At 39.7% G+C, this 26839-nt stretch overlaps 1 protein-coding gene across 1 annotated transcript in view; it reads right to left on the bottom strand.

Moving 5' to 3' along the window:
- LOC126235408 (glutamate receptor ionotropic, kainate glr-3-like) overlaps positions 1-23553 on the bottom strand; it is a 161047-nt gene extending 137494 nt beyond the window's left edge. The window contains exons 1-2 of the mRNA XM_049944130.1: positions 23388-23553; positions 3343-3515 (exon numbers count right to left, since the gene is read on the bottom strand). Of these exons, the coding sequence (XP_049800087.1) occupies positions 3343-3515; positions 23388-23553 (339 nt within the window). The remainder of the gene's footprint in view (positions 1-3342; positions 3516-23387) is intronic.
- Positions 23554-26839: the final 3286 nt, after the last annotated feature.

Genomic DNA, 26839 nt, shown 5'->3' with positions numbered 1-26839 from the left:
TGAACATGAGCGATGAAACACTACATCCCATGCTTACACCATTTTGAATCAGAGCACCTCCTTTTTGGTCTTCCATTTTTACTGTTCCCTCTTCCTTCTTGTACAGATTTTCTATCACGCATCTTTACTCATAGGTTACTCCTATTTTTCGCAGAATTTCGAACATCTTGCTCCATTTTACGTTGTCGAACGCTTTTCCAGATCAACAAATCCTGTAAATGTGTCTTGATTGCTCTTCAGTCTTGCTTCCATTATCAACCGCAATGTCAGAACTGGCTCTCTGGTGCCTTTATCTTATCTAATGCCAAACTGATAGTGATCCTACAGATTCTCAATTTTCCATTTTTCTGTACATAATTCTTGTCAGCAACATGGGTGTATGAGCTGTTAAGCTGATTATCCGATAATTCGCGCACTTGTGGGGTCTTGGAGTTTCCTGAATTGTGTGGATGATGTTTTTTTCCGAAAGTCTGATGTCACGTCTCCATTCTCACAGAATCTCGTCCTTATACTGGATTCCCTATCTTTTCCCTATCGACTACTGCTTCTTCTTCTATCTCGCCATTAAACAAGACTTCGCCCTAATGGAGGTCTTCTTGTACTCTTCCAACCTATCCGCTCACTCCTTTGCATTTAACAGAGGAATTATCGTTGCATTCTTAATGTTACCGCCCTTGCTTTTAATTTCACCGAAAGTTGTTTGGACTTTTCTATGTGATGAGTCCGTCCTTCCCTCAATCATTACTTTTTCGATTTTTTCATATTTTTCATGCAGCCACTTCGACTTAGCTTCACTGTGTTTCTTATTTATTTCAGTTCCAAGTGACTTGTATTTCTGTATTCTTAATTTCCATGAATATTTTTGTACTTCCTTCTCTCGCCGAACAATTGAAGCATTTCTCTGTTAACCATGGTTTCTTCACAGTTACCTTCCTTGTACCTATGTTTTTCTTCCCAACGTCTGTGATTGCCCTTTGTAGAGCTGTCCGTTCCTCTTCAACTGTACTGCCTAGTGACCTATTCATTGTAATAGTATCTATAGCCTCTAAGAACTTCAAGCGTCTCTTTCCATCACTTAGTATTTACGTATACCACTTCTTTGCCCACTGATTCGTCCTAACTAGTTTATTAAACTTCAGTCTCGTCTTCAGCAGTACTAAATTGTGATTTGAGTGTATATCTGCTCCTAGGTGCAACTTACAATCCAGTATCTAATTTCGAAATCTCTGCCTGAGTATGATGTAATCTAGTTGAAATTTTCCCGTATCTCCAAGTATACGTCCTACTGTTGTGACAGTTGAACAATGTAGAACCTACTCGCTATTACTAACCTTAGTTTATTCCAGAAGTTAATTAGTCTTTCTCCTCTCTTATTCTTAGTACCTCTCCTATTCTACAATAATCCTCTCTTCCGTTCCTTCCCATACAACAGCATACGAATCCGCCATGACTATTAGGTTTTTGTGTCGCTTTGGGTTCAATATCCTCATATACTTTTTCTGTCTCCTCTTCTTCTGCTTACGACGTCGTAAAGTATACTTCAGCTATTGTTGTCGGTGTTCGTTTGTTGTCGATTGTGGTGAGAACATTTCTACTACTGAACTGTTCACAGTCAGTCACGCCGGTCGGAGTGGCCTGCGGTTCTACGCGCTGCAGTCTGGAACCGAGCGACTGCTACGGTCGCAGGTTCGAATCCTGCCTCGGGCATGGACGTGTGTGATGTCCTTAGGTTAGTTAGGTTTAATTAATTCTAAGTTCTAGGCGACTGATGTTAAGAAGTTAAGTCGCATAGTGCTCAGAGCCATTTGAACCGTTTTGAACAGTCAGTCACTCTCCGCCCTACCTTCCTATTCATATCGGATCCTACTCCCATTATACCATTCTCTGCTGCTGTTTTTATTACCCTACACCCATATGACCATAAAACCATGTTTGCATTTCACTTCCCTGACCTCCACTGCACATAGATTGGGCCCTAGATTCTAAAACGTTCAACCTCCTGACATTCCACGCCCCAAGCGTGGAGCGTTATCTTTTCGTTGGATATTCAATATTTTTCTCATCGTCATCCGAATGGGGATCAAGTCCGGAATCTTTTGCCAAAGGGGAGATCATCATGACGCTTTGCAATTACAGGCCACATGACCTGTGGACACGCATCTTGTGTATTTAATGCAATGGTTTCCTTCCTTCTGCATCCTCATGCGGTTGATCATTGTCGATTCTTCCGCCTTTTAAGGGTAGTCTCCCACCCCAAGGACAAGAGAGTGTCCTGAACCTCTGTCTGCATCTCCGCGACTTTTATTAAAAATTTAAGCAGTGGTAGTGTTCGACCCCGTGACCGAGGACGTTTTGATTACTAGTCAAAGAAGCTTCCTTTTGCTTATCGTTCCATTTTGTTCGGTATTGTTCTCGACATTTGGTATGGGTTGGGTTGTTTGGGGGAAGAGACCAAACAGCGAGGTCATCGGTCTCATCGGTTTAGGGAAGAACAGGAAAGGAAGTCGGCCGTGCCCTTTCAAAGGAACCATCCCGGCATTTGCCTGAAGCGATTTAGGGAAAGCACGGAAAACCTACACCAGAATGGCCGGACGTGGGATTGAACCGTCGTCCTCCCGAATGCGAATCCAGTGTGCCAACCGCTGCACCACCTCGCTCGGTTGATATTTGGTATGGGTGGACGTCACAGGACACCAATCACTTCAAGTTCTTCGCTGAATATTACATTCGTTTTGTTTTTTTTTTTTTTTTTTTTTTTTTTTTTTTTTTTTTTAAGTACAAAGGACAGCCAGCCCTCTGACCGAACGTGCTGAGTTACCTTGCCGGCATCCATAGATCACTAGCCTACACCTGATACATCTGTGAACTGGACAAAGTAGCGCCACGCTTCCTGCCATTATACTCTATAATGGGCAACGTTGTAGAGGAGGTGCCGGCCGCCGTGGTCTAGCGGTTCTAGGCGCTCAGTCCGGAACCGCGCGACTGCTACGGTCGCAGGTTCGAATCCTGCCTCGGGCATGGATGTGTGTGATGTCCTTAGGTTAGTTAGGTTTAAGTAGTTCCAAGTTCTAGGGGACTGATGACCACAGATGTTAAGTCCCATAGTGCTCAGAGCCATTTTAACCTTTTTTTTTTTTATTTATTTATTTTTTTTTTTTTTAGAGGAGGTTGTCGTTGTGGACACACTCTGTCACTGCTGAACAGATGAAAACCGTACGGCTACGCTGAGCTTTCATGGCTGGTTGTGTTAATTTTCACGTAGGAAGTAATCTGTCCAACTAGTTTACATTTTGGAAAAAATTGGTCACATTGCATGTGGTTGAGCAGAATACGGCGGCTTACCTTGAGATGGGACTCCTGGAGCAGCAGCTCAGTGTCTGGCACGATTAGCAGCGGTGAACTCGGACACTTGTGTAGGAATTCTGTTTGGTGGGTGTCAGGCAGAAATCCCAACTGGAGATTACTTCGTAGTCCTTTACGGAATTCCACAAGGAATCTTGATTTTTGTAGCCATTCTGAATTTAAAAAAACCGCAGATAATTATGTCTGTATTCAAACAGAGAAGTGTCAAGCTAAATTGGTAAAGCTAATACGTGAAATGCTTTTGAACTTAATCTCAAAAGTAAAAACTCATGAGTGGAGTTTCCACGCATTTTAATATAGTTACAGGTGTATGGCAAGGTGTTAACGTATCTCCAGCATCTTTCCACTGTAGACTAGAAAAGAACAGTAATAATTTCGAAAGAAAAATCTAAAAAATATGAAGTATCATCATTAAAACTAGAAAGATGGAAAGTGTGTATTGAAGTAAATTTCCTGGCATTTGCAGTGGATATTTCTATATTATTTGAAAATCTAGCAGATACAGAAATATGTGTCAATGTCTTCGAACAGATAGCCAGTAGTTCATGATTAAGAATATCTGCAGAGAAAAATAACTTTAATAGCCTGTAGTGCATGAAAGCTGGTAGCGCATGATTAAGAATATCTACAGAGAAAAATAACTTTATCACTAACGTTATATATGCAGTTTTTTGCAGACAGCTACTATTTAAACGGGAAAGCCCAGAAGATCCAAGTATCTAGAACAAATAATTCAAGAAACTGACGTAAAGTACCTGACATAAAGGAAAATTCTCAACAAATGGAAAGAGCATATAGAAAAACAAAAAATACTTGCCATGGAAAGTGCATATCAAGAAACGCAGAAACAGTGCGGTCGTAAGACTAGAAAACCTCTACACAAGAAAATGCGTAGCACTGAATTATAAATTAGACAAACTAGAAATACTAGAGAGGAGAATCATAAGGAAAAATTTTGGTTCAATAAGAAGAGCAGAAACTTGGAAATCAAAAAACCATGATGAAATATATCAACATATATAAACAGTTGCAGAAACAATAAGGAATAGAAGGCAGCAATTTTTCGAACACTTATACGGGGTGAATGACAATACATTGATGAAACGTATCTCCAAGCACTCGTGTCTCTCGCAAATGAAATTCGAAACAAACTGGGTCCGAGAATTTAAAAGATATTTAGAAATACACAATGAAGAGTAGTTTTAGTACCACGGAAAGATATATTTTCAGAAGGAAGGTATTAAATTTAGAAGTGTTCTAAGGCAATTGCAGTATGGGGATAGGTGTCAAATGATCTGAAGAAAGTAATTACTGTAGAGACATGGTGATAAAAAAATTAGGAGAAATAAAGAGCAAATGGAAAGGAATTGAAGTTGTCCCTTGTTCCCTCGTTGACCAAAACGGAAGGGAAAACGGAGAGATATTAACGCCTCTTACAATAAACAGAAGTCTGAACCTTCCAAAGAAAAAATTGCATGACAGTAATGTCTCTGCATACACCATTCTGCAAATACGATAAGTATTTTTAGCCACTAAAACGCGTAGAAGGTGTTCTGAATCTTCAGCGCACCAGTGGTCAGAATCGAATATTTCAGTTAGTACGAAGTCTTGAATAACTAATTCGTGGTAGCTACGTATGTAAACTACCTAAGTTTCCTAATAAACTGCCTGCTGCATTAATGTTTGGTTCACGACACTAGTAAATAGTAATCATCCATGTGACATTCATAATAAACTCCCTGCCACGTTGAAGTTTGAGGCACGACGTTAATAAACACTACGCAGTCGTGTGACGTGCCCACGATTGAAGATACGGTTAACGACGGAACTAGCAGAAATACATGTAATGAATCTTGCAGCAGAATGAAATGCTCAGGAAGCCAACGAATACACAGAGAACATATTTCCAAAGAGTCTTTACCTTAACTGGAAGCAATTATTCGTAGCGGATAGAAAGTTAGAGACCGTTCAAGCTACATGGCTGATCAGGTTCTCGGCGAAAAAATATTCGCACAGTAAAACTTGAGGAGATGTTGTTGTATCGCATGCGAGAAGATTCATCGATAGACAGCCAATAAGTAGTGTCTGAAATGCTCAGTTCTAAATATACAGTACGGAAGCTATGAGTTCAGTTCTGTAATCGTGACGTGCCTGTGTCGAAGCACTGAGAATATTTTGAATAGTTCCTATCAGGTTAAGTTTTTGCTATGAAATGTAACTTATTTAAGCCACGATCCATAGCTGAAAGTGCTTAATTTAGAAATGATTATCATACGCGCAATTTTGACCGAAGTGGTTTCAGAGATCCTATAGCTGGAGAAGCAGACCCGTTTTGTATGAGTCTTTTTGTAATGACTGAAGTTGCAGGTTTGTTCTCTAAATTCAGGTTTCACACACTTAGAAAAAAAGATCTTTCGCCAACAGAATAAAGCAGAAAACACACCTACAATCGTAAGAAGAACTAAAACGAAAGATATAAACATAGCTATTGTAACTTAAACCAAAAATAAAATAAAATAAAATAAACGAAAGATTTGAACTCATAAACAATTATATATAGTTGAGTAAAACAGAAACAAAGAGCTCAGTGTGGAGTAGCCATGTTAATACATCAAAAGTGGAAGAAATTAGAAAGTTAGTCCTTTATAAATAAAAAAATTGGTAATATCACGATTAAACGAGGTCATATGACAGTGACAGTGGTGTATGCTCCTGAGTAAGTGGAAAAAGACAAATCAAAATAGTTCTATAAAATACTATAACCTATGATAAATATATCAAGAGAGAGCATATCAGTGAAGATTTAAAGCTTGAGTAGGTAAAATACCTATTATAATATTGTGGGGACTTTCAGATAAAATAACAATCAATGAAAATTGGTGGGGGATAACTTACGCAATTTGCAACTTTTAACCAGAAGAAATTAACAAACACCTGCCTTCACAAGAAAGATATTCATGAGTTTATTTGGTGTAATAGAAGTTAAAGATCATTAATCGATTATATAATTGTCAATAATAAGTTACGTTCCATGGTAAAGGGTGTTGGAGTATACAGAGGTAGTGATCTGTATTCAGTCAACTATTTTAAATTTCAAAATTTAGAACATTCGACAAGTGGAGGACAACATACATTAACATACAATAAATTCTCAGGGGTGGTGTTCACAGTCACGTAGAATTATGTACAGGATTGCACAATCGCCGTTGACTGTAGACTGTAGACTGCAAGACGGAAGTTTGAGAAAATAGACTTACAACGTACCTAAAGGAAACACACACTGATGAAGACTGAAACAAAGAATGTGAAAATATAATACGTGGAATGTATAAATATGCAAATGAAGTTCTTGGATATAGCAGAAATATAGGAATGAGAAGAGCAATTATTATGTAATGAGTGAATGAAACAGAAATAGGCGGCTGCTTTGGAAATAAATTTCCAGAACTAGACTCTGTAACAAGACAAGAATTAGGTACGGTATTATAAATACTAGGAAGCCACCTAGATTGGATGGAGTGGGATGGAACTTTCTAAACATAGTGGTGTAATATGTAAAATAATAATTTGACATATATTCAATAATTGCTGTGAAAATTTCCAAACACATCTTTCTAGTCAACAGCTGTAGTTGAAAATCTATTCAAAACAAGAGATCGCAAGAATTCCAAAAACCATAGAGGAATTAGTCTCAGGAGTACAGAATATAAAATACGTACCAAAATAATAAATAACAGAACAATGGCTATCGCAGATTGTCTGTTAGGAGAATAACAAGGAGGATTTAGGAACGGGATATCACGCTTGGCTTATGTCTTAGACAAATAAGAGAATAAAGAAAAGAAAAGAATTTAGAAATACGTTTGGCTCTGAGCACTATGTAACTTAACTTCAGAGGTTATCAGTCCCCTAGAACTTAGAACTACTTAAACCTAACTAACCTGAGGACATCACACACATCCATTCCAGAGGCAGGTTTCGAACCTGCGACCGTAGCGGTCTCGTGGTTCCAGACTCTAGCGCCTAGAACCGCTCGGCCACTCCGGCCGGCAGAAATACGTTTCATTTTAGCAGATTTCAACAGAGCAAATAGAACAAAACTGTGGCAAATACTAGAAAATGAGGACTATACACCACACCCGATTTTGGTTATCAGGAGTTTGTATGGAAATACTGATTTTATCACAGAGAGGAATTAAAAGAAGTGAACGGACTTCAGCAAATACAGGAGTTATAAACTGTTTAGCTTCTCACCCACTTCTTTTAATATACTTACGTTTATGACGTTTTAAAGAAATGGTAACTGATAGCCGATCCAGAAATTAAATTATCAAACAGTCTCTATTCAGATACTCTTCGATTTGCAGATGATACAATAATGAGTCAGGTGAATGGGACACAGTTACAGATATCTATATTTTAAATAATCTATTTGAGAATCTTCTAATTTAGAAATAGCAGTTAACGATACGAATTTTATGGCTTTTATAGAAAAGGATCCAGTCAGATAAAAAATTTTGCTATAAAACAACATTTTAGAACAAGTATCCAATTTTAAAAATCTTGGTTGTGGTATAAGTTACTTTTATGTAAGGAAATTGAGCATAAAATTAGCAAATTTCAGGCTGGATGTGGGACAATGGAAACAACTTTTAAAAGTGAAGTTAGGAAAGAAACGAAAATGAAATTTTATGATGTAATAGCTTTAACCACATTGCTTTGTGGTGGCGTAGCCTGGAAGTCGACTCGAAAGCAGCTGATTAAAATACATGCGGCAGAAATTAGATTTTTAAGGAGTTTCAAAGTATGTACGAGGATAGATAGGATATGAAATAAATACATTGGGAAAGAAATACAGAATCAGTACGTCCTGCAAAATTAAATAATAATAGCTAATGTAATAATAATTAAACAATATAGTAAGTAAATAATAATAATAAATATATTTTGTCAATTAAACGAACGCTTTTGTCTTTAGTGCCCTAGTGTGCTCCTCTTATGTTGAGAAGTGTGGAAGGTGCCCAGACCCAAAGAAGCACTGTCATATTGAACATAAGAAGACTTCGTAGATGCAGGGATAGAGGTGAGAAGTGTACAGATTCCAAAGATAGAGGATGTCAATTGTTCTAACAACATACAATAAATGCTCATGGTCGGTGTACACAGTCACGTAGAAATTTTTAAGGGACATTATACTCACCACTGCAGTTTCGGCCTTTGGGCCACTTTCAGGTGGTACTGCAAAATATTGCGCTTCAGCACATGTCAGGCTTTAAGATCCTCCGATATGTATACAATGAAAAGGCCTGTTTTTGACGGTGACATGTATACATGTAGGAGGATTTGGGAGTCTGACATGTGCTGATGCGAAATCTATCCAATACCACTCGTAAATTGCCCAAAGGCCAAAATTTCAATTGTGAAATAAATAATTTATACAGTCAACAGCTTATATGCCGTCCTTTGGAAAAACGACAACATACAGTTTGCCAGGCAAAGGAATGTCGGCTGCAATAAGTTGCAGTAAAAAAGTATGTAACAAGGATGTTGAGCAATAATTGATTAGCCAGAAGAAGACTATGAGCCGACCAATCGGGTGTGTGGACAGGGAGAGAACATGAAGTTATCGCCTTGGAGGAGACTTGTCGTAAAGGTAGCAAAGGTGACACTTCCTGGTTGGCATCTAAGGGCCAATACCACCAGCGCTGTCAGCTGCTGAAGACATGCACTTGCCGTCGCATCCACGACACAGGACCAAGGTAGATGTGGCCAGATGATCCCGGAGCCCGCTACCAGCCCCTTCACGCCGCCATAAAATGCCGATATCTAATTCCAGCTTTTCATCAGCTTTGACCCCAGTAGCCTGACCATCAGCCGGCAAAAGCATGAAAAGTTGATTATCAAAGCATGCCAGCCAGTTCCATCTGCCGCTTAACAATTACGACGTTCAACGCTGCTGTCACCTCTGATAATATTATTACTGATAATGAGCAAATTATTATTTCACTTCACTTGTAATAGCAATTTGTAAATTGTATTTGTAGAGCCTTGGTCGAATAAACTTCTGGTTATGAAAATAAATATGAGAAATCTCTTTACGTTCTTGCGGTTGGCGCTCCTAATCCTTTCTTCAATATGTAAATAACGCACTCTAGTGCATTTTAAGGTACTGTAATTGCTAAAGGCCAAAAGTCGAACATTATATAAAATGGTGCCCAACGTGGAACACTTTTTGTCATTAAGTGCCCATAATTTGTTGCTCTGAAACATTTATTTCTCTCTGGACACTAAGATTGGCCAAATGATCGCTCGTTACAAAGTTTGCGCGGAAGATCAGTCAGATTCGCCGCAACATACTGTTTACTGGCCGCGTCCGTCTCGTCCGTGGCAACGCGTTCATACTGATTTCGCGGGCTTATTCTGGAGCACGTGATGGTTGTTTGTGGTAGATACTTACAGTAAGTTTCCATTTGTTGCTCCCCTGATACCCACTGCTACTGCAAGTACGACATCCGCTTTCTCTTCTATTGTTTGTCTTGAAGGTCTTCCTGAGGTCATTTGTCTCTGACAATGGACCGCAATTCGCGTCATCCGATTACCAACAATTCTATACCGTCAATGGTACACATCGTGTGACCACTGCAACACTTCACCCACAGTCTAGCAGTGAAGCTGAACGATTAGGTCGAATATTCAAAAGTTTCATGGAGAAACTGTCTTCCTCTCACACACTGGACCAGGCATTTAAAATTTTTTGGCCTCCTATCACACCTTGTCACGTGTTGGGAAGTCGCCGACAGAATTGTTACGTGGCCGAGGGCACCGTACCCCGTTAGGTGTTCTGCAGCTCTGACAAACATTCAGCAGCAGGAAGAAGTCTTTTACAAAGTCTTTGACCGCCGTTACCGTCCGTCATGGTGCCCATGAAGATGGACACCCCGCCACCGACGCCGCCGTAGCCGCCGCTGTTGACATCATGGGCGCCGGATCCTCCCAGGTGCTCAAAGTGACGTCCGCGGACGAGCTGCCCTCAGAAAGTCATCACGCCTCTCCAGAAGATCACCTTACCGTCCAGTTGACCTCAGTATCTACGTCTCTAGATGTGGGCATGCACCCTACGTAAGGTTTTTTCGGTTGGTGTTCCCAGACGAGAGGCCAGGGTGAGGGCAGAGAGGCGAGATCAGCCACAGTTCCTCTCCCTGCCTCATCATATACATCTGCAACCAGCAGTCCTTCCCCCGCCGCCGTCACATGTGTCTGCCGTACACGACGATGGTGTGGAGGTTTTGGGGAGGGGGGGGGGGGGAGAATTTGGTATTGCACAGAGATCTCGTTGCTCCACCAAAGTTGGAAAAGCAAATAGATACTACAGACATTACTGAGGGCTCGCCGCAATCTGCAACGACGTATGGGAGGTGCTCCTGTAGACTTTACCTCTCCTCTCAGCGTAGCAGTGCGCTCACACTGAGCTCAATATAGTGTCCAACTAGCACGAACTCTGTCCCATTTCGAGATCTTATCCGAAGGGGTCAACATCGTAGTACAGAACCAATGTGATAGTTGAAGTTTCTGATGGGATTATTCACTTAAATGGGGAACAATGTACTGCAAGAGAACAATTTTGTTTGTCTGTGCATCAAGTGATGCTTTAATAGTCAGTAACAGGTGTAACTTATCAAGCAGTCCTGTGGCAAGGAAGCGTATCAAAGTAAATCTTTTATTCATTAATGCAAGAAAGTGAACTTAAAAGTAGTTTCACATTATCTGAAGGACACATAAAAACCATTTTCTTCTTCTTCCCCTCCTCTGATCATCTGGTAGGCAATTGTATGACACCAGATTGCCAATAGAAGGGTTCTTCTAAATTTCTCACATCCAGGATGTTTTCCCACTGCCTTTGATGTAAGCGATACTATCTGTGTAACTGAAAACCCAGAGCGAAGTCAGCATATCTTCGTAAGTCATTCCAGGATCATCCCGTCGTATTGTACGGAAATTATGAGTCAACCATAATACAATTATCTGGGTCGAGGCACATTTAACGTTTCTGAACGAAATGGTTCAAATGGCTCCAAGCACTATGGGACTTAACTTCTGAGGTCATCAGTCCCCTAGGACTTAGAACTACTTAAACCTAAATAACCTAAGGATATCACACACATCCATGCCCGAGGCAGGATTCGAACCTGCGACCGTAGCGGTCGCGCGGTTCCAGACTGTAGCGCCTAGAAACGCTCGGCCACTTCGGCCGGCGTTTCTGAACGGCTTGGGCACCACCACAGTAGTGGAGAATGTTGTTATTTTATGTCGGCCGTTTGTGAATGGGAGGAATGTGACAAATATAAACTGTGTGCATTTGTCGTAGAAGCCTTGTGCAACTGTGACAGTGTTTGCTCTCTGAGATGCCACAGTCAAACTTTCCAGATGTGGCATATCGCTTACATATTTACACCGCTTGTTGCAAAATCCCATTGAGTGACTCATAATTGATAACTCAGTCATGTAGTAACAATGTGTACACAGCAGTTTCTTTAGGGAAGTTGACTAAGGATTCAAATTCTATATTTACATTCAGTAGCCCAGATTTTATTCTTTCGTACTGTTTTGAGCAGTCTATCACAACATTTTCGTTCCTTGAGTGTCCCTACAGATCAGTAACTTCCCTCCTACCAGGAAGGGCGGAACCTATCCCAAACAAGTAAAAATAGAAATTATTACATACACTATCGAGTATATAATTTGTTAACAACGCCCGATGCTATCCGCTGTTGTTGCTATGCGACAGGATCCGAAATTTCAACGTAAATATCCACACCAAGTGTGCAATTCAACACGTTGATTATGTTGTTCTTTAGTGTAGAGGTGCTCTTGACATCTCTAACGATTTACTATTGTTGTCTTGAAAATAACACATAAGCGGACGTAATTTTTTTATTCTTCGTAGATTTATTAATGTCGACGTGTGGGGAGTTAAACATAACACCGCAACCATCTCACACTAACTGGCTGCTTCGACGGCACTGTCTCATAAAGAGGAGGTCGTGGGTTTTAAATGCGCAAGTAAAGTGTCTGTCTACTAGTGTGACACGGTTAGATGACAAAAATTACTACATATTAGTGAAAACTACAATTATTAGTGAAGTTGGCAAACGTCAATTGAAATAGAAATAATAGAACACAGCCATAAAAAATTATCTCGCATTAGTAAATTCTCAGAATTTACTCAAATCTGAAATCTAAATTAAGGGAAAATATAACCTTAAGCGCCATCAATACATTTACAGGAAACAAACAGAAGTTGAGCAGCTGAGTGCAAACTAATACTAGAATATTTTCACAAAAGAAACTCCACAAAGCAACAGTTCCCACAGAAATTAATTACAAGAATCACAATCTGGCAGTAACATTCGGTTCAGTCCCGATAAATAATTAACACTTAAGATAATAGACTTGCTTGGAAAAGAGCTGCACGAGAAATATGCGACAATCTTGTGCATAGTATTACTTATTTCATCAATTAAACTGAGAAAATTGTAGTAATATTGAGAAAATGGAAAGAGCTTTCTACATTTAACTGAAAAAATTGTTACAACGAAGATGGCATTAATTAGTATTTATTATTGACGATTGGCAGTTGCTACAGTTGAAATTTTCATCATCTGATCTTCAAAACATTCTCGTTATAAATCGAGCTCCATTATGAGTTTATCACTCATGTCCTGTCGTAATTATGCCGGAGTATATGCAGCACATTATACATGGGCATGTTCGCACACGTAGAACTCACTTAATACTTGTTAGTTCTTGAAATGCACGATATTAGTGGAAATGTACGTTTTACAAATCTTTACGTCTACATGACATGTCGTGTAGATCATGGATACATCTCAGTCAAGATCGCACCGTATACTTCGACTAAGATATATCCACGATGTATACAACATGTCATATAGGCGTAAAGATTTGTACAAATGTCCATTTTCACTCTACATCGTGCGTTTTAAGAACTATAAAGCCTCAGCGAAGTGCCACATGAGTGAACATGCCCATTTGCAGAAGGTACTTTTTTACCTTTATATGGTTTCACTTTTGATAAACATGTGTATAATATTCTTCAGCATAATTAAGACATGGCTAGAGTGATAAACTCATAATGAAACGCGACTTATAACCAAAAAATTTTGAAGATCAGAAAATAATAGTTTCAACACTCAAAGCCGGTCGTCGTCAATAAAAAATAAGGTATAAAAAGTTTTTACCATAAATTAAACAGATAAATGTATTAAATAAATAATAATAAATATGATTAATCATAAAGTAATAAATAAAAAATTAATAAAAATAAGTAAATAAAAAATAATAAGCATAATTAAACGCCAGCCCCACGCCGAAGTTGCCGACTGCTGCCTACAGGAAAGTACGACGAATGATCTTTGATAATGGGACATGCGATCCGCACGTAGCCAATCTTTCCAGCTTTTGATGCCAGTGGATGAATTCCGAAGTTCCACAGTTTCTTTACTCAACATATTGCCTCTAGATATAAGACATTTCCACCCTTGGAATATGTAGAAAGGCGTAACGACTTCGCCAAAATAATGAATCATAAATTGTACCATTTAATGAAAGACTTTCCTGCATACTAGTAGATGTCATACTCTTACTTTTGTAGAAAAGTTAAAATTTACTACAGCCGCCTGTTCAGGGTGGCCCCACATATTCTCGATTTGGTTAAACCAAATTCAGGGAGTTTGGTGGCCATGAGAGTACGGTGAACTCATCCTAGAGCTCTTGAAACGACGCACGTACACTGCGAGCTGTGTGAACGTTTCATTGCCATGCTGGTAGATGCAATCGTACCGAGGAAAAACAAATTGCGTGGAGGGGTAGACATGATCCCCAAGGATAGCATACTTGTGTTGATCCATTGCGCATTTTAGAACGAAGAGAACACCCAGGAAACGCCATGAAGCCGGCCGCGGTGGTCTAGCGGTTCTGGCGCTGCAGTCCGGAACCGCGGGACTGCTACGGTCGCAGGTTCGAATCCTGCCTCGGGCATGGGTGTGTGTGATGTCCTTAGGTTAGTTAGGTTTAAGTAGTTCTAAGTTCTAGGGGACTTATGACCTAAGATGTTGAGTCCCATAGTGCTCAGAGCCATTTGAACCATTTTTTGAAACGCCATGAAAACATTCCCCAGGCCATGATGCTGCCATCTCCAGTCTGGACCCTTTCAAAGATTCTTGCTGGCAGTGGCATAGGGAGAGAGGCGGTGGGGGCAAAGTAGTCTGTCATACCACAGCTGCCACTTGCAGAGGGCAAGAGAATCCAGATTTCCCGAAAAATATATTATTATTGGACGAAATTCTATATACTGCCCGCCCGGTTAGCCGTTCGGTCTAATGCACGGCTTTCCAGGCGGGAAGGTGCGCCTGATCCCCGGCACGAATCCGCCCGGCAGATTTGTGTCGAGGTCCGGTGAGCCAGCCAGTCTTTGGATGGTTTTTAGGCGGTTTTCCATCTGCCTAAGCGAATGTGGGCTGGTTCCCCTTATTCCGCCTCAGCTACGCTATGTCGGCGATTGCTGCACACACACGTACACGTTCACCACCATTACTCTACCAGGCAAACATAGGGGTTACACTCGTCTGGTTTGAGACGTTCCCTAGAGTGGTTCACCGGGGGCCGAAGGGCACAATAACCCTGGCAGAGTGGTCCGGTGTGGGGTGGCGGAGGGGTGAAAGTGAACTGCGGTAGTAGTCGTGGGGTTGTGGACCACTGCGGCTGCGGCGGGAATGGAGCCTCTCCGTCGTTTCTAGGCCCCCGGTTAACATACCATACAATACATAAAACATAAATTCCATATATTATATTGCTGTATGTGTTTCTGGAAGTGGGGGGGGGGCAATAAAGTGTTGTGCCCCTGGTGCCAGTTGTGGGGGGGGGGGGGGGGCCTATTGAGTGTCATGACTCGGGCGCTAGTTATATTCGACACGCCACTGATTGCAGGTATTTGTTTTCAGGCTGCGGAGGCTAGAGTTGAACTGCTTCAGACATTCAAATCCTTCTAAGTAGTGTGATACACTCGGAAAAAGAAGCCTTGGCTCCAATGATACGAAATATCTCTTCAGAGACATTCGAGAGCAGATAGATTATTCTGTGGCGGGCTGCTGCAACGATGTCCCACATCTCATGTCGAAAGTAACGTTTCTGAAGCTGCAAAAATGCGCTGTAGGCCATGTGCATGAATGGATTTGTATATCTTACTTATGTGTGCAGTTTTTCTCAGCCATGAAAAGAATAGAAAATGAAGAAAAATTAGTTCTTCAGACCGCTGCATTAAATACTTTGCCCCTTACACTGGATCCAAATATCAACTGTTTACAATGTACCATGGTGGTGCAGAGGAAGTCAAGAAGAAATAATTTGATATAATATACTTGTGGACTATCAAGTCAGGAAACGACTTCATATTGCATACAAACATAAGGACAGCAGGTGCACGTCATGCAGTATTTTCAGTATTCTCTTGCTGTGTTTACATAAACTATTAGCCCTATAGAAAAAATTATAGGACGTTTTTATAGTAGATTTAATGTTGTTTAATTTTATACTGGGATACTTTTTCTCTAGAGGTCGCATTTTTCATATTGTGCAAGAGAAACGTACAAAAGCTTCTTTCAAATGCACCCCCACCCCAACACTCCTCCTTCACCAGTCAGTATTTCTAGCAAATTGTTGATGGCATTCCCTCCTACAAAACTGTGCAACTAGACGAAGAATTTCGTCTTTTTTTCGTCTTCATTACTGGGCTATTACACCACCAACTTATTCGTACACTTTCAAATCGTAAAATGGAAAATGGTGTAAATTTTACCTCTCAGTTTTGTGAATTCTGGCAGTATGAAATTAACAATTAAACCCATTTTGTTTGTTTGGGCTTCTTACTATGAAAATTATGTGCTTGTAAGGACATAATCAGTTTCCACATAACGTCTACGAAGGCCATTTTGTTCTTTCCTTACTCCCATGAGAAAAATTAAATGTTAATGAAATAGGTCGGAGGGCGGTTCAATACGTTTTACTTGAGTAACTAGTTAACTATACATCTTGTAAAAACATATCCCAGTACAAAATCAAACAACATTAAATTTCCTACAAAAATGTCTTAACCATTTTTTTCTCTGGGACTAATACTTCGCGTAAACAGAACAAAAGAATATTAAAACTCGCAATAGGCACGTGCATCTTAGCTGAGGTAGTTCTTTTAGTGAATTTGTGGTAGTTTCCCAACCTGATAGACCACAATTGTCCTAATCAAATTATTCGTCTCGACATACTCTATACTACCGTGGTATGTAGTAAACAGGTATCATTTACACCCTGTATTTAGCATTTGATTTGAAGATAAAATCTTACATTTCAGAAGCCCACTAAATGTTTACATTCTATTGAATGAGTTGCTCCTTCTTACCCTTTCACTTATTATTGCACTTAGAATATGATGTTGGTGATCATGTGAGTCACACGAGCAGCTGTCAGCAGCCACCGTTTGCCCAGAGCGGATCGTAAAGTGACAGCTGGCTATGGCTCGGCGGCCAAACCCGATCGCCAGTCGATACCACGTACTGGACGATCCCGATCGCTGGTCGACCGCGTAGAGTGGATTAGTGGATTACAAAGCAACACTGGAATCACTCTACTCTCTGCTGTTGCTCGCCCACTGATTTAGCTAGCAGCTCGCTTCCTTGATTCAGTGTTTCTTCAGCTGAGTTCAGTTTTACTGGATTTTGTTCTTTATCATAACAGTATGTATTCCCATAATTATTTTGATGTACATGATAGTGCATGTATATTTAGTTTTCAGTTTTTATTTATTTATTTAACCTGATCATATTAATGCTTCCAGAACATATCTCAGGTCAGATCAGGTATTATAAGTGTAGTTTCAAAATTTATTACATCACAGTTACTAAAAGATCATAACAATTTTAATATGAGCTATCTGCTTCTTTTATCTGCAGGTATTACGCATTTGCCTATTACAGCCGCATTGCTGAAATTATTGATCTTCCCGTGTTCTTCTCCGTATTCCTAAAGACCTAACGTCCACTGGGTAATAATTCAGCAGTGGTACGTGTATTCTGCCATTTTCCATTCTTGTGGCATAGTCAATTCAGTTGTTAATGTATTCCTTAACCTGCTCATTTAACTTTGTCACTCCCTGTTCTTCTCTGATGTCGGTATTCATCCTCCTGTCATAAAATGTGTACCCAGTTATTCTTCTTAGGAGTCACATCTCCTGTGTTTGTGTACTTCATTAATTTTCTATCAGTTCACAATTCATTTACAAATGTCATAATCTGATATGAAATACGTTTGTAAAGCTCGGGTTGAGTTTGCTTTCTTGCTTTAGTTCTGAAAGTTCTATATTTTTTTCTGTTAATGTATTGAAATGTTTCTACTTTCTTTTGTATGTCAATTTCTGTCACAAGTGTGATAATATTTCCTGAGAGATTGAAAGGGTTTACGCTTTCTATTTTCTGATTATTTATTATTATTATGTTGGGAATTGGTTTCTGGTCCCTGAAATCATAACTTCTGTTTACCTTGAAGATATACACAATTACATCCCTTTGCAGATGTGAATAAAATATTAACAGCTGCCTGGAGTGTGTTCTCAGCCGCAAGAAAGTTATGTGAAGCGATTTTGAGCTAGACAAATATTTGTCTGAGGCGTATTTGCCTCGAAACAGCGATTTCCTAAACTTGTGGGAAACCAGAAAATTGTTGTACCCATTAATATGAGAACTGGCACTAAAAATATTACATACACTCTGTGAGGATTATTTTTAAAAAAACAGGACAAATAAGCATCGAGAAAAGAAACTGACCCACCTCCAGTAAAATAGACAAAATTTTGTTTATAAATCATAATACTTATTAATGTTTTCCTTTTTGGGTACATATATCGTCAACCTGATTGCAAATTGAGGCCACAGGCAATTAAATTAATTACAATTATACTGTGTTTCTTGTATGGTATTTTATCTTCAGTAGACGTATAAAAACATAAAAGGAACCAGTCTTGCCTTTGAAATTTTCCCATTTATTAAAAATTATTTAGAATTTTGTTGTAATATTTTTAATTTGTACAGCACATGAAATGAAAATGACTGAAATCTCAGACGTGTTAGGAACATAACATAAACGTATAACTTCTCTTTCTATGATCTTTCAAAACAGGACTAAATCAGATAAAAATACAGGTATAATGGCTTGAATTGAAAATGCAAGGTGACCTTCGTTTATTTATTTTTGTGAGAGCTTTCCATAGCCTTCTGTTCGATTTCCAATCCTGGCATTAAAATCACCCATGAGCAGAACACTGTCCTTGTCCTTTACTCTAACAACTACATCACTGAGTGCCTCATAAAAACTATCCATCTTATCTTGATCTGTTCCTTCACGGTGCGAATATGCTGACACAATCCTAATTGTCTAGCAAGAAAATTAGGATTGTGTCAGCATATTCGCACTGTGAAGGGACAGATCAAGATAAGATGGATAGTTTTTATGAGGCACGCAGTGATGTAGTTGTTAGAGTAAAGGACAAGGACAGTCTTCTGCTCATGGGTGATTTTAATGTCAGGATTGGAAATCAAACAGAAGGCTATGAAAAGGTTATGGGTAAGTTTGGAGAGGATATGGAGGCCAACAGGAACGGGAAACAACTCTTGGATTTCTGTGCCAGTATGGGCTTAGTAATCAAAAACACCTTTTTTTAAACAGAAGAACATTCACCAGTATACTTGGGAAGGCAGGGGAACCAGATCTGTCATTGACTATATAATAACAGATCAGGAATTCAGGAAGGCTGTGAGGGACACACGTGTATTCAGGGGATTCTTTGATGACACTGATCGTTATTTAATCTGCAGTGAAATAGGGATTGTGAGGCCGAAAGTGCAGGAGGTCAGGTCCATATGTAGGAGGATAAGAGTGGAGAAACTTCAGGATAAGGAAATCAGGCACAAGTACATAACAATGATCTCAGAAAGGTACCAGTCAGTTGAATGTAGTCAATTACAGTCATTGGAAGAGGAATGGACAAGATACAGGGACACAGTACTAGAAGTGGCTAAAGAATGTCTTGGAACAGTAGTGTGTAAAGGTAGGATGAAGCAAACATCTTGGTGGAATGACACAGTCAATGCAGCCTGTAAAAGGAAAAAAAGCGTACCAAAAATGGCTACATAATATAACTCAGGTAGACAGGGAAAGTTATGTTGAAGAAAGAAACAAGGCCAAACAGATAATTGCAGCATCCAAGAAGAAATCTTGGGAAGACTTTGGAAACAGGTTGGAGACTTTGGGTCAAGCTGCTGGAAAACCATTCTGGAGTGTAATTAGCAGTCTTCGAAAGGGAGGTAAGAAGGAAATGACAAGTATTTTGGACAGGTCAGGAAAACTGCTGGTGAATCCTGTGGATTGCTTGGCCAGATGGAGGGAATATTTTGAAGAGTTGTTCAATGTAGGTGAAAATACGATCAGTAATGTTTCAGATTTCGGGGTACAATGGGATAGGAATGATGATGGAAATAGGATAACATTTGAGGAAGTGGAGAAAATGGTCAATAGATTGCAGTGCAATAAAACAGCTGGGGTGGATGAAATTAAGTCGGAACTCATCAAATACAGTGGAATGTCAGGTCTTAAATGGCTACACAGGATAATTGAAACGGCCTGGGAGTCGGGACAGGTTCCATCAGACTGGAAAAAAGCAGTAATCACACCAATCTTTAAACATGGAAACAGAAAAGATTGTAACAACTACAGAGGTATCTCTTTAATCAGCGTTGTGGGTAAAATCTTCTCAGGTATTGTTGAAAGGAAAGTGCGAGTATTAGTTGAGGACCAATTGGATGGAAATCAGTGTGGGTTTAGGCCTCTTAGAGGTTGTCAGGACCAGATCTTTAGCTTACGGCAAATAATGGAGAAGTGCTATGAGTGGAACAGGGAACTGTATCTATGCTTTATAGATCTAGAAAAGGCATATGACCGGGTTCCTAGGAGGAAGTTATTGTCTGTTCTACGAGATTATGGAATAGGAGGAAAACTTTTGCAAGCAATTAAAGGTCTTTACATTGATAGTCAGGCAGCAGTTAGAGTTGATGGTAAATTGAGTTCATGGTTCAGAGTAGTTTCAGGGGTAAAACGAGGCTGCAACCTGTCTCCACTGTTGTTCATATTATTTATGGATCATATGTTGAAAACAATAGACTGGCTGGGTGAGTTTAAGATATGTGAACACAAAATAAGCAGTCTTGCATATGCCGATGACTTACTTGTGATGGCAGATTCGATTGAAAGTTTGCAAAGTAATATTTCAGAGCTAGATCAGAAATCTAAGGACTATGGTATGAAGATTAGCACCTCCAAAACGAAAGTAATGTCAGTGGGAAAGAGATATAAACGGATTGAGTGCCAAACAGGAGGAACAAAGCTAGAACAGGTGGATGGTTTCAAGTACTTAGGATGCATATTCTCACAGGATGGCAACATAGTGAAAGAACTGGAAGCGAGGTGTAGCAAAGCTAATGCAGTGAGCGCTCAGCTACGATCTACTCTCTTCTGCAAGAAAGAAGTCAGTACCAAGACTAAGTTATCTGTGCACCGTTCAATCTTTCGACCAACTTTGTTGCATGGGAGCAAAAGCTGGGTGGATTCAGGTTACCTTATCAACAAGGTTGAGGTTACGGATATGAAAGTAGCTAGGATGATTGCAGGTACTACTAGATGGGAACAATGGCAGGAGGGTGTCCACAATGAAGAAATCAAAGAAAAACTGGGAATGAAATCTATAGATGCAGCAGTCAGGGCGAACAGGCTTAGATGGTGGGGTCATGTTACACGCATGGGAGAAGCAAGGTTACCCAAGAGACTCATGGGTTCAGCAGTAGAGGGTCAGGAGGAGTCGGGGCAGACCAAGGAGAAGATACCTGGATTCGGTTAAGAATGATTTTGGAGTAACAGGCTTAACATCAGAAGAGGCACCAATGTTAGCACTGAATAGGGGATCATGGAGGAATTTTATAAGGGGGACTATGCTCCAGACTGAACGCTGAAAGGCATAATCAGTCTTAAATGATGATGATGATGATGATGATGAATGTTGAGTGGTGAGTCATGAAAAAGAGATAGTTCATTCTGGTAAGTGAGCAGTTCTAATCCTATGTCAGAAAAGAACGGTTTTACCCATCTCTTTCGGAAACCCATTGAAGCCACTCTTGTACGACCATAATTCACGATTTTAAATAATTTCATTAATATTTTTGTGTAACTGAATTATTTAAGAATAACCATTTCAAATGAATAGGTGGTGTACTAAGAAATTCTAGCCATAAGCAGTTAGAATTACATCAACTTAAGTTTTGTATAAGTCTATAAATAATCGAGACAATAGCGTCTGATTTCCATTTTGTCATTTTGTCTTAGCTCATCTTGTCTCATGTTGTCTGTTTTGTGTTAGCACATGTGATCGGTTACTACTTTTAATTGTGAAAATATATAGTGCGAAGGTATTCAAAACCTTATTTGCAGAAGTATCTTCTGTCTTATCTGAAAGTACTTATCTTTGTGAAAAGGAAAAGCTTTATCATTAAAATATACTGACAATTAATTTTTTAAGGGAATGCAGGGAAGTGAGATGGAGAGTTTTAGTGGACGGGATTAATTCAAAGTATGAACTGTGAGAACTTTAATTTATTTCGATTGCTATATCATGCAACGCAGCGATCGTCATTTTTCATCAAATCGAACGAATGTTAGCATAGGCGCAGGATCTTTATCAACATTAATGATAATTCATTTCATAATAAATAGCGAAAATAACTTTTGATGTGAATTTAATTTACTTGCAAGAGCGTAAAATTAATTTGGGCAAGATTTGCTTAAATATCATCATCTTTATTCATTGAATAATCCATCAAAGTTAAAGACGGAAAGACACTACGAAATATTCAGTTCCACTACCAACCCCGATTTTCGACGAATTTTAAAGACAGTAAATCGTGGCGTCTTCTCGCAAAGAAAATTTACAATTATCACGCTCTCAAATCAGAAAGAAGCCAATATTAACAACGACTAACCACTACCAACTATTCAAGAAATATAAAAATTACGACGGCTGCCACATCACATGCAGCAACGTTCGCCGAATTGAGTTGAGGAGACGCTGTTGGTACCCCCTGGCTTCATTTGTGCGGTCGGTTGCTCAACAGTTGCATATCTGATCGCCTGTACAAACCTCCGCAGCCGTTATTCACCGCTATCATCTATGATCCGTGGTGCACCATACTCGACGCCGGGTTTGGATAGAACCATTTTGGTTTGCATGGTATACTTTAACCAGTGCGGCACGCTAACAATTTACAAACTTAGCTGCCTCGGAAATGCTTCCACCCCTTGCTCGGAAGCCAAAGATCACGGCCTTTTGGACGTCAGACAAATCGCTCCTCTTCACATTACTAAAACGACTGCACTGTTTTCTCCGCTTACTACCGAGATCTTTTTGTACCATCCACTGCTAGTGCTGCCACCTGCAGTATCTGATTGGTGATTGCACTTTGACGTCGAACATAGGCGTTAGTCACATTAATGTGACTGCATATCAGACACACGTACTGTACAGAGCCTGCAGTACCTTAAAATGGATCTTTCGCTCAGTCACCAAAAGCAGGAGGCAGTCGTATCGAGACACGCAGAACAATTCTACAGATTTTTGGAGAATATAGGTAACAAACTGGTAGCTTATTGTTTGAATCATTATCATTATATCGATACTATGTAAAAAATAGTGCGCCAATGAACAGTAATAATACTAGAGCTGTAAGGTGGAGAGCAAAAGACCGCGTCCATATTTACAAAACCTCATAAGGAACGCAAATTATTTGCTGCAACTTATGCATAAGTATAATTTACATGAAATTCACTTGTTCCCTATGATTCGCGCTCGGTGGTCGTACCTGTTTCATTGCCAGAGTAAATGACGTAGGCACAGCCAAAGTGAATTTGTTCTTGTAGCGACGTCACCACGGCAGCTACAGTCTTAACAGTTAACATGCAGCCAACGTGAGACTCGTAAACAACAGACACCGCCCACACTAAGAAAACGACCTTCAGCGCCGCCATACTTCCTCGCCCTGTCCTCTGAAATGAGCAAAATGTTTAAGACTGCAGTTGACACAACACTTTCATTTAAAGTGTAGCAATTATTCTAATGCGACCGCTTTAAACCGGCGAATTGCATAGCCGGCGGCCTGACACACCGCTACAGTTACAAATCAATAAAACAATCTACCTGGCAGTCTAAAAGCTGCTTTCACTCACAGTAACACACGAGTCTGTTCGTAAACACAAAATTAATTTTCAATGATCTGTTTCGAAATAGTGACTAAATTGCCTGCGAACGTACATAATACGTCCTTTTACAGTACTCCAATATAAGCAAAATTTGCGTACTTTGTCGGTAAAGAGACGAAGTAACCAAAAGTATTTTTATTTATTTGTACATTTATTCTACATGACGGGGTTAATGCACTCGTACCTGTATTAAATCTTTATAGAAATTACGGTGTGCACAGAAAATTATCTGTAGTGTTACAAATGGAGATGTTCAAAATAATAATTATTACTAGTAATAGGCCAACCTATCACAAGAATTTCAATCCTATTAATACCCTCATAAATATATTTATCATTGCTTACTCTTTCTGTGGAGAAGCAGAAACGTAGGGTTCCTTAATCTACCATTGCCGTTGCTAGGTACTGACGACGAGGTCCCTGTTTCGTTTGCGCTGGTCTCTCCTACTTTTTCTGTGAGCGAAATATGCGGAACGTATGTATAAGGTATCGATGTCGACTGCTGGTTAGCGTAAGGAAGCTACCAATTAAATAGAGAAGGGTCCGATCTCTGTCTTCCTCCTAACGTCAGTAACAGTCAGTGAGATACAAAGTGCGGAGAACCGTGACAAAAGTACTGTATCCACGTGATTACAATACCCTTACAATGTTGCTGTTGGGGTCTTCAGTCCTAAGACTGGTCTGATCCAGCTCTCCATGCTACTCTATCATGTGTAAGCCTCTTCATCACCGAGTAACTACTGCAACCTACATCCTTCTTAATCCGCTAACTGTATTCCTCTGTTGGCCTCTCTATATGACTTTAACCCCCAACGCTTCCCTCCAGCTGGCGCTCCCTTGATGTCTCAGATCGTGTCCTACCAACCAACCCCTTCTTCTAGTTAGGTTGTGCCACTTTTTTTTTCTCCTCAATTCCATTTCGTACCTCTTGATTAGGTGCGTGATCTGCCCACCTAATCCTCGTCATTCCTTTGTAGCACCACATTTCGAAAGCTTCTATTCTCTTCTTCTCTAAACTTTTATCGCCCTTGCTTCACTTCCATATATCGCTACACTCCATACAAATACTTTCAGATAAGACTTTCTCATACTTAAATCTATATTTAATGTTAACAAATATCTATCCTTCATAAATGCTTTTCTTGCGGTTGTCAGTCTACATTTTATGGCCTCTCTACGTCGACCATCATGAGTTACTTTTCTACCCAAACAGAAAAACTCATCTACTACTTTAAGTGTCTCATTTCCTTATGAAATTTCTCCACATCACCTGATTTAATTCGACTACATTCCATTATTGTCGTTTTGCTTTTATTGACGGTCATCATCCTTTGAAGACACTGTCCAATCCGTTCAACTGCTCTTCCAAGTCCTTTGCAGTCTCTGACAGAATTACAAGGTCATCGGCAGACTTCAATTCTTTTATTTCTTTTCCCTGAACTTTAAATGCTACCCCAAACTTTTTTGTTTCCTTTACTGCTTGCTCAGTGTACTTATTGAATAACATCGGAGATAGGCGACAGCCCTGTCTCACTCCTTTCTCAAACACTGCTTCCCCTTCGTACCCCTTGACTCTTATAATTGCCATCTTGTTCCTGTACCAATTGTAAATAGCCTGTCACTTCTTGTATTTTACCCCTGCCACCCTCAGAATTTGAAAGAGAGTATTCCAGTCAACATTGTCAAAAGCTTTCTCTAAGTCGTCAAATGCTGTAAACGTAGGTTTGATTCCCCTTAATCCGTGTTTTGTGAGAAGTCGTAGGATCACTATTGCTTCTCGTGTTTCTACATTTCTCCTGAATCCAAACTGATCTCCTCGAGGTCGGCTTCTACCAGTTTTTCCATTCTTTTGTAAAAAATTCGTGTTAGTGTTTTGCAACGATTTCTTTGGAATTGGGGTTATTATATTCTTCTTGAAGTCTGAGAATATTTCGCCTGTTGCATACATCTTGCTCATCAGATGAAAGAGTTTTGTCATGGCTGGCTCTCCCAGGGCTATCAGTAGTTCTAACGGAATATTGCCTACTCTCGGGGCATTGTTTCGTCTTAGGTCTTTCAGTGCTCTGTCAAACTCTTCACGCAGTATCATATCTCCCATCTCGTGATCATCTACGTCCTCTTTCATTTCCATAACATTGCCCTCATATACATCTCCCTTGTATAGACCCTCTACACATTCCTTCCATCTTTCTGCTTTCCCTTCTTTGCTTAGGACCGGTTTTCCATCTGAGCTCTTGATATTCATAGAGGTGGTTCTCTTTTCTCCTGAGGTCTCTTTAATTTCCTGTAGACGGCATCTATCTTTCCTCTAGCGATATATACTTCTAAATTTTTCACTTCCTGTCAATCATATTTTTAAGACGCTTGTATTCCCTTTCACCTGTTTCATTTAATGCGTCTTTATATTTTCTCCTTTCATCAATGAAATTCATTACCTCCTGTGTCACCCAAGAATTTCTACTAGCCCTCGTCTTTTTACATACTTGATCCTCTGCTGCCTTCACTATTTCATCTTTGAAAGCTACCCATTCTTATTCTACTGTATTCCTTTGCCCTGCTCTTTTCAGTCGTTTCCTAATGCTCCCTCCGAAACTCTCTACAATTTCTGGTTCTTTCAGTTCATCCTGGTCCCATGTCTTTAAATTCCTATCTTTTTGCAGCTTCTTCAGGTTTAATCTACAGTTTCTAGAGTCCGTATCTCCCCTGGTAATGTGTTACAATTTAAAATCTGGTTCAAAAATCTCTGTCTTACCATTATATAATCATTCTGAAACTTTCCGGCGTCTCCATGTTTCTTCCACGTATTACAGCCTTCTTTCATGATTCTTAAACAAAGTGTTAGCTATGATTAAAATATTCTCTGTGTAAAACTCTGCCACGTGGCTTCCTCTTTCGTTCTCTTCCACCGGTCCTTATTTACCTACTATTTTTCCTTTCCTTCCTTTTCCTACTATTGAATTCTAGTCTCCCATGACTATTAAATTTTCACTCCTCCTAACTATCTGAATCATTTCTTTTACCTCATCACACAATTCTTTAAACTCACCATCATCTG

Source organism: Schistocerca nitens, chromosome 2 (genome assembly GCF_023898315.1).
Source record: "Schistocerca nitens isolate TAMUIC-IGC-003100 chromosome 2, iqSchNite1.1, whole genome shotgun sequence".
NCBI lineage: Eukaryota > Metazoa > Arthropoda > Insecta > Orthoptera > Acrididae > Schistocerca > Schistocerca nitens.
The sequence above is the reverse complement of the archived record's forward strand: the minus strand, read 5'-3'. Positions and strand labels throughout refer to the sequence as shown.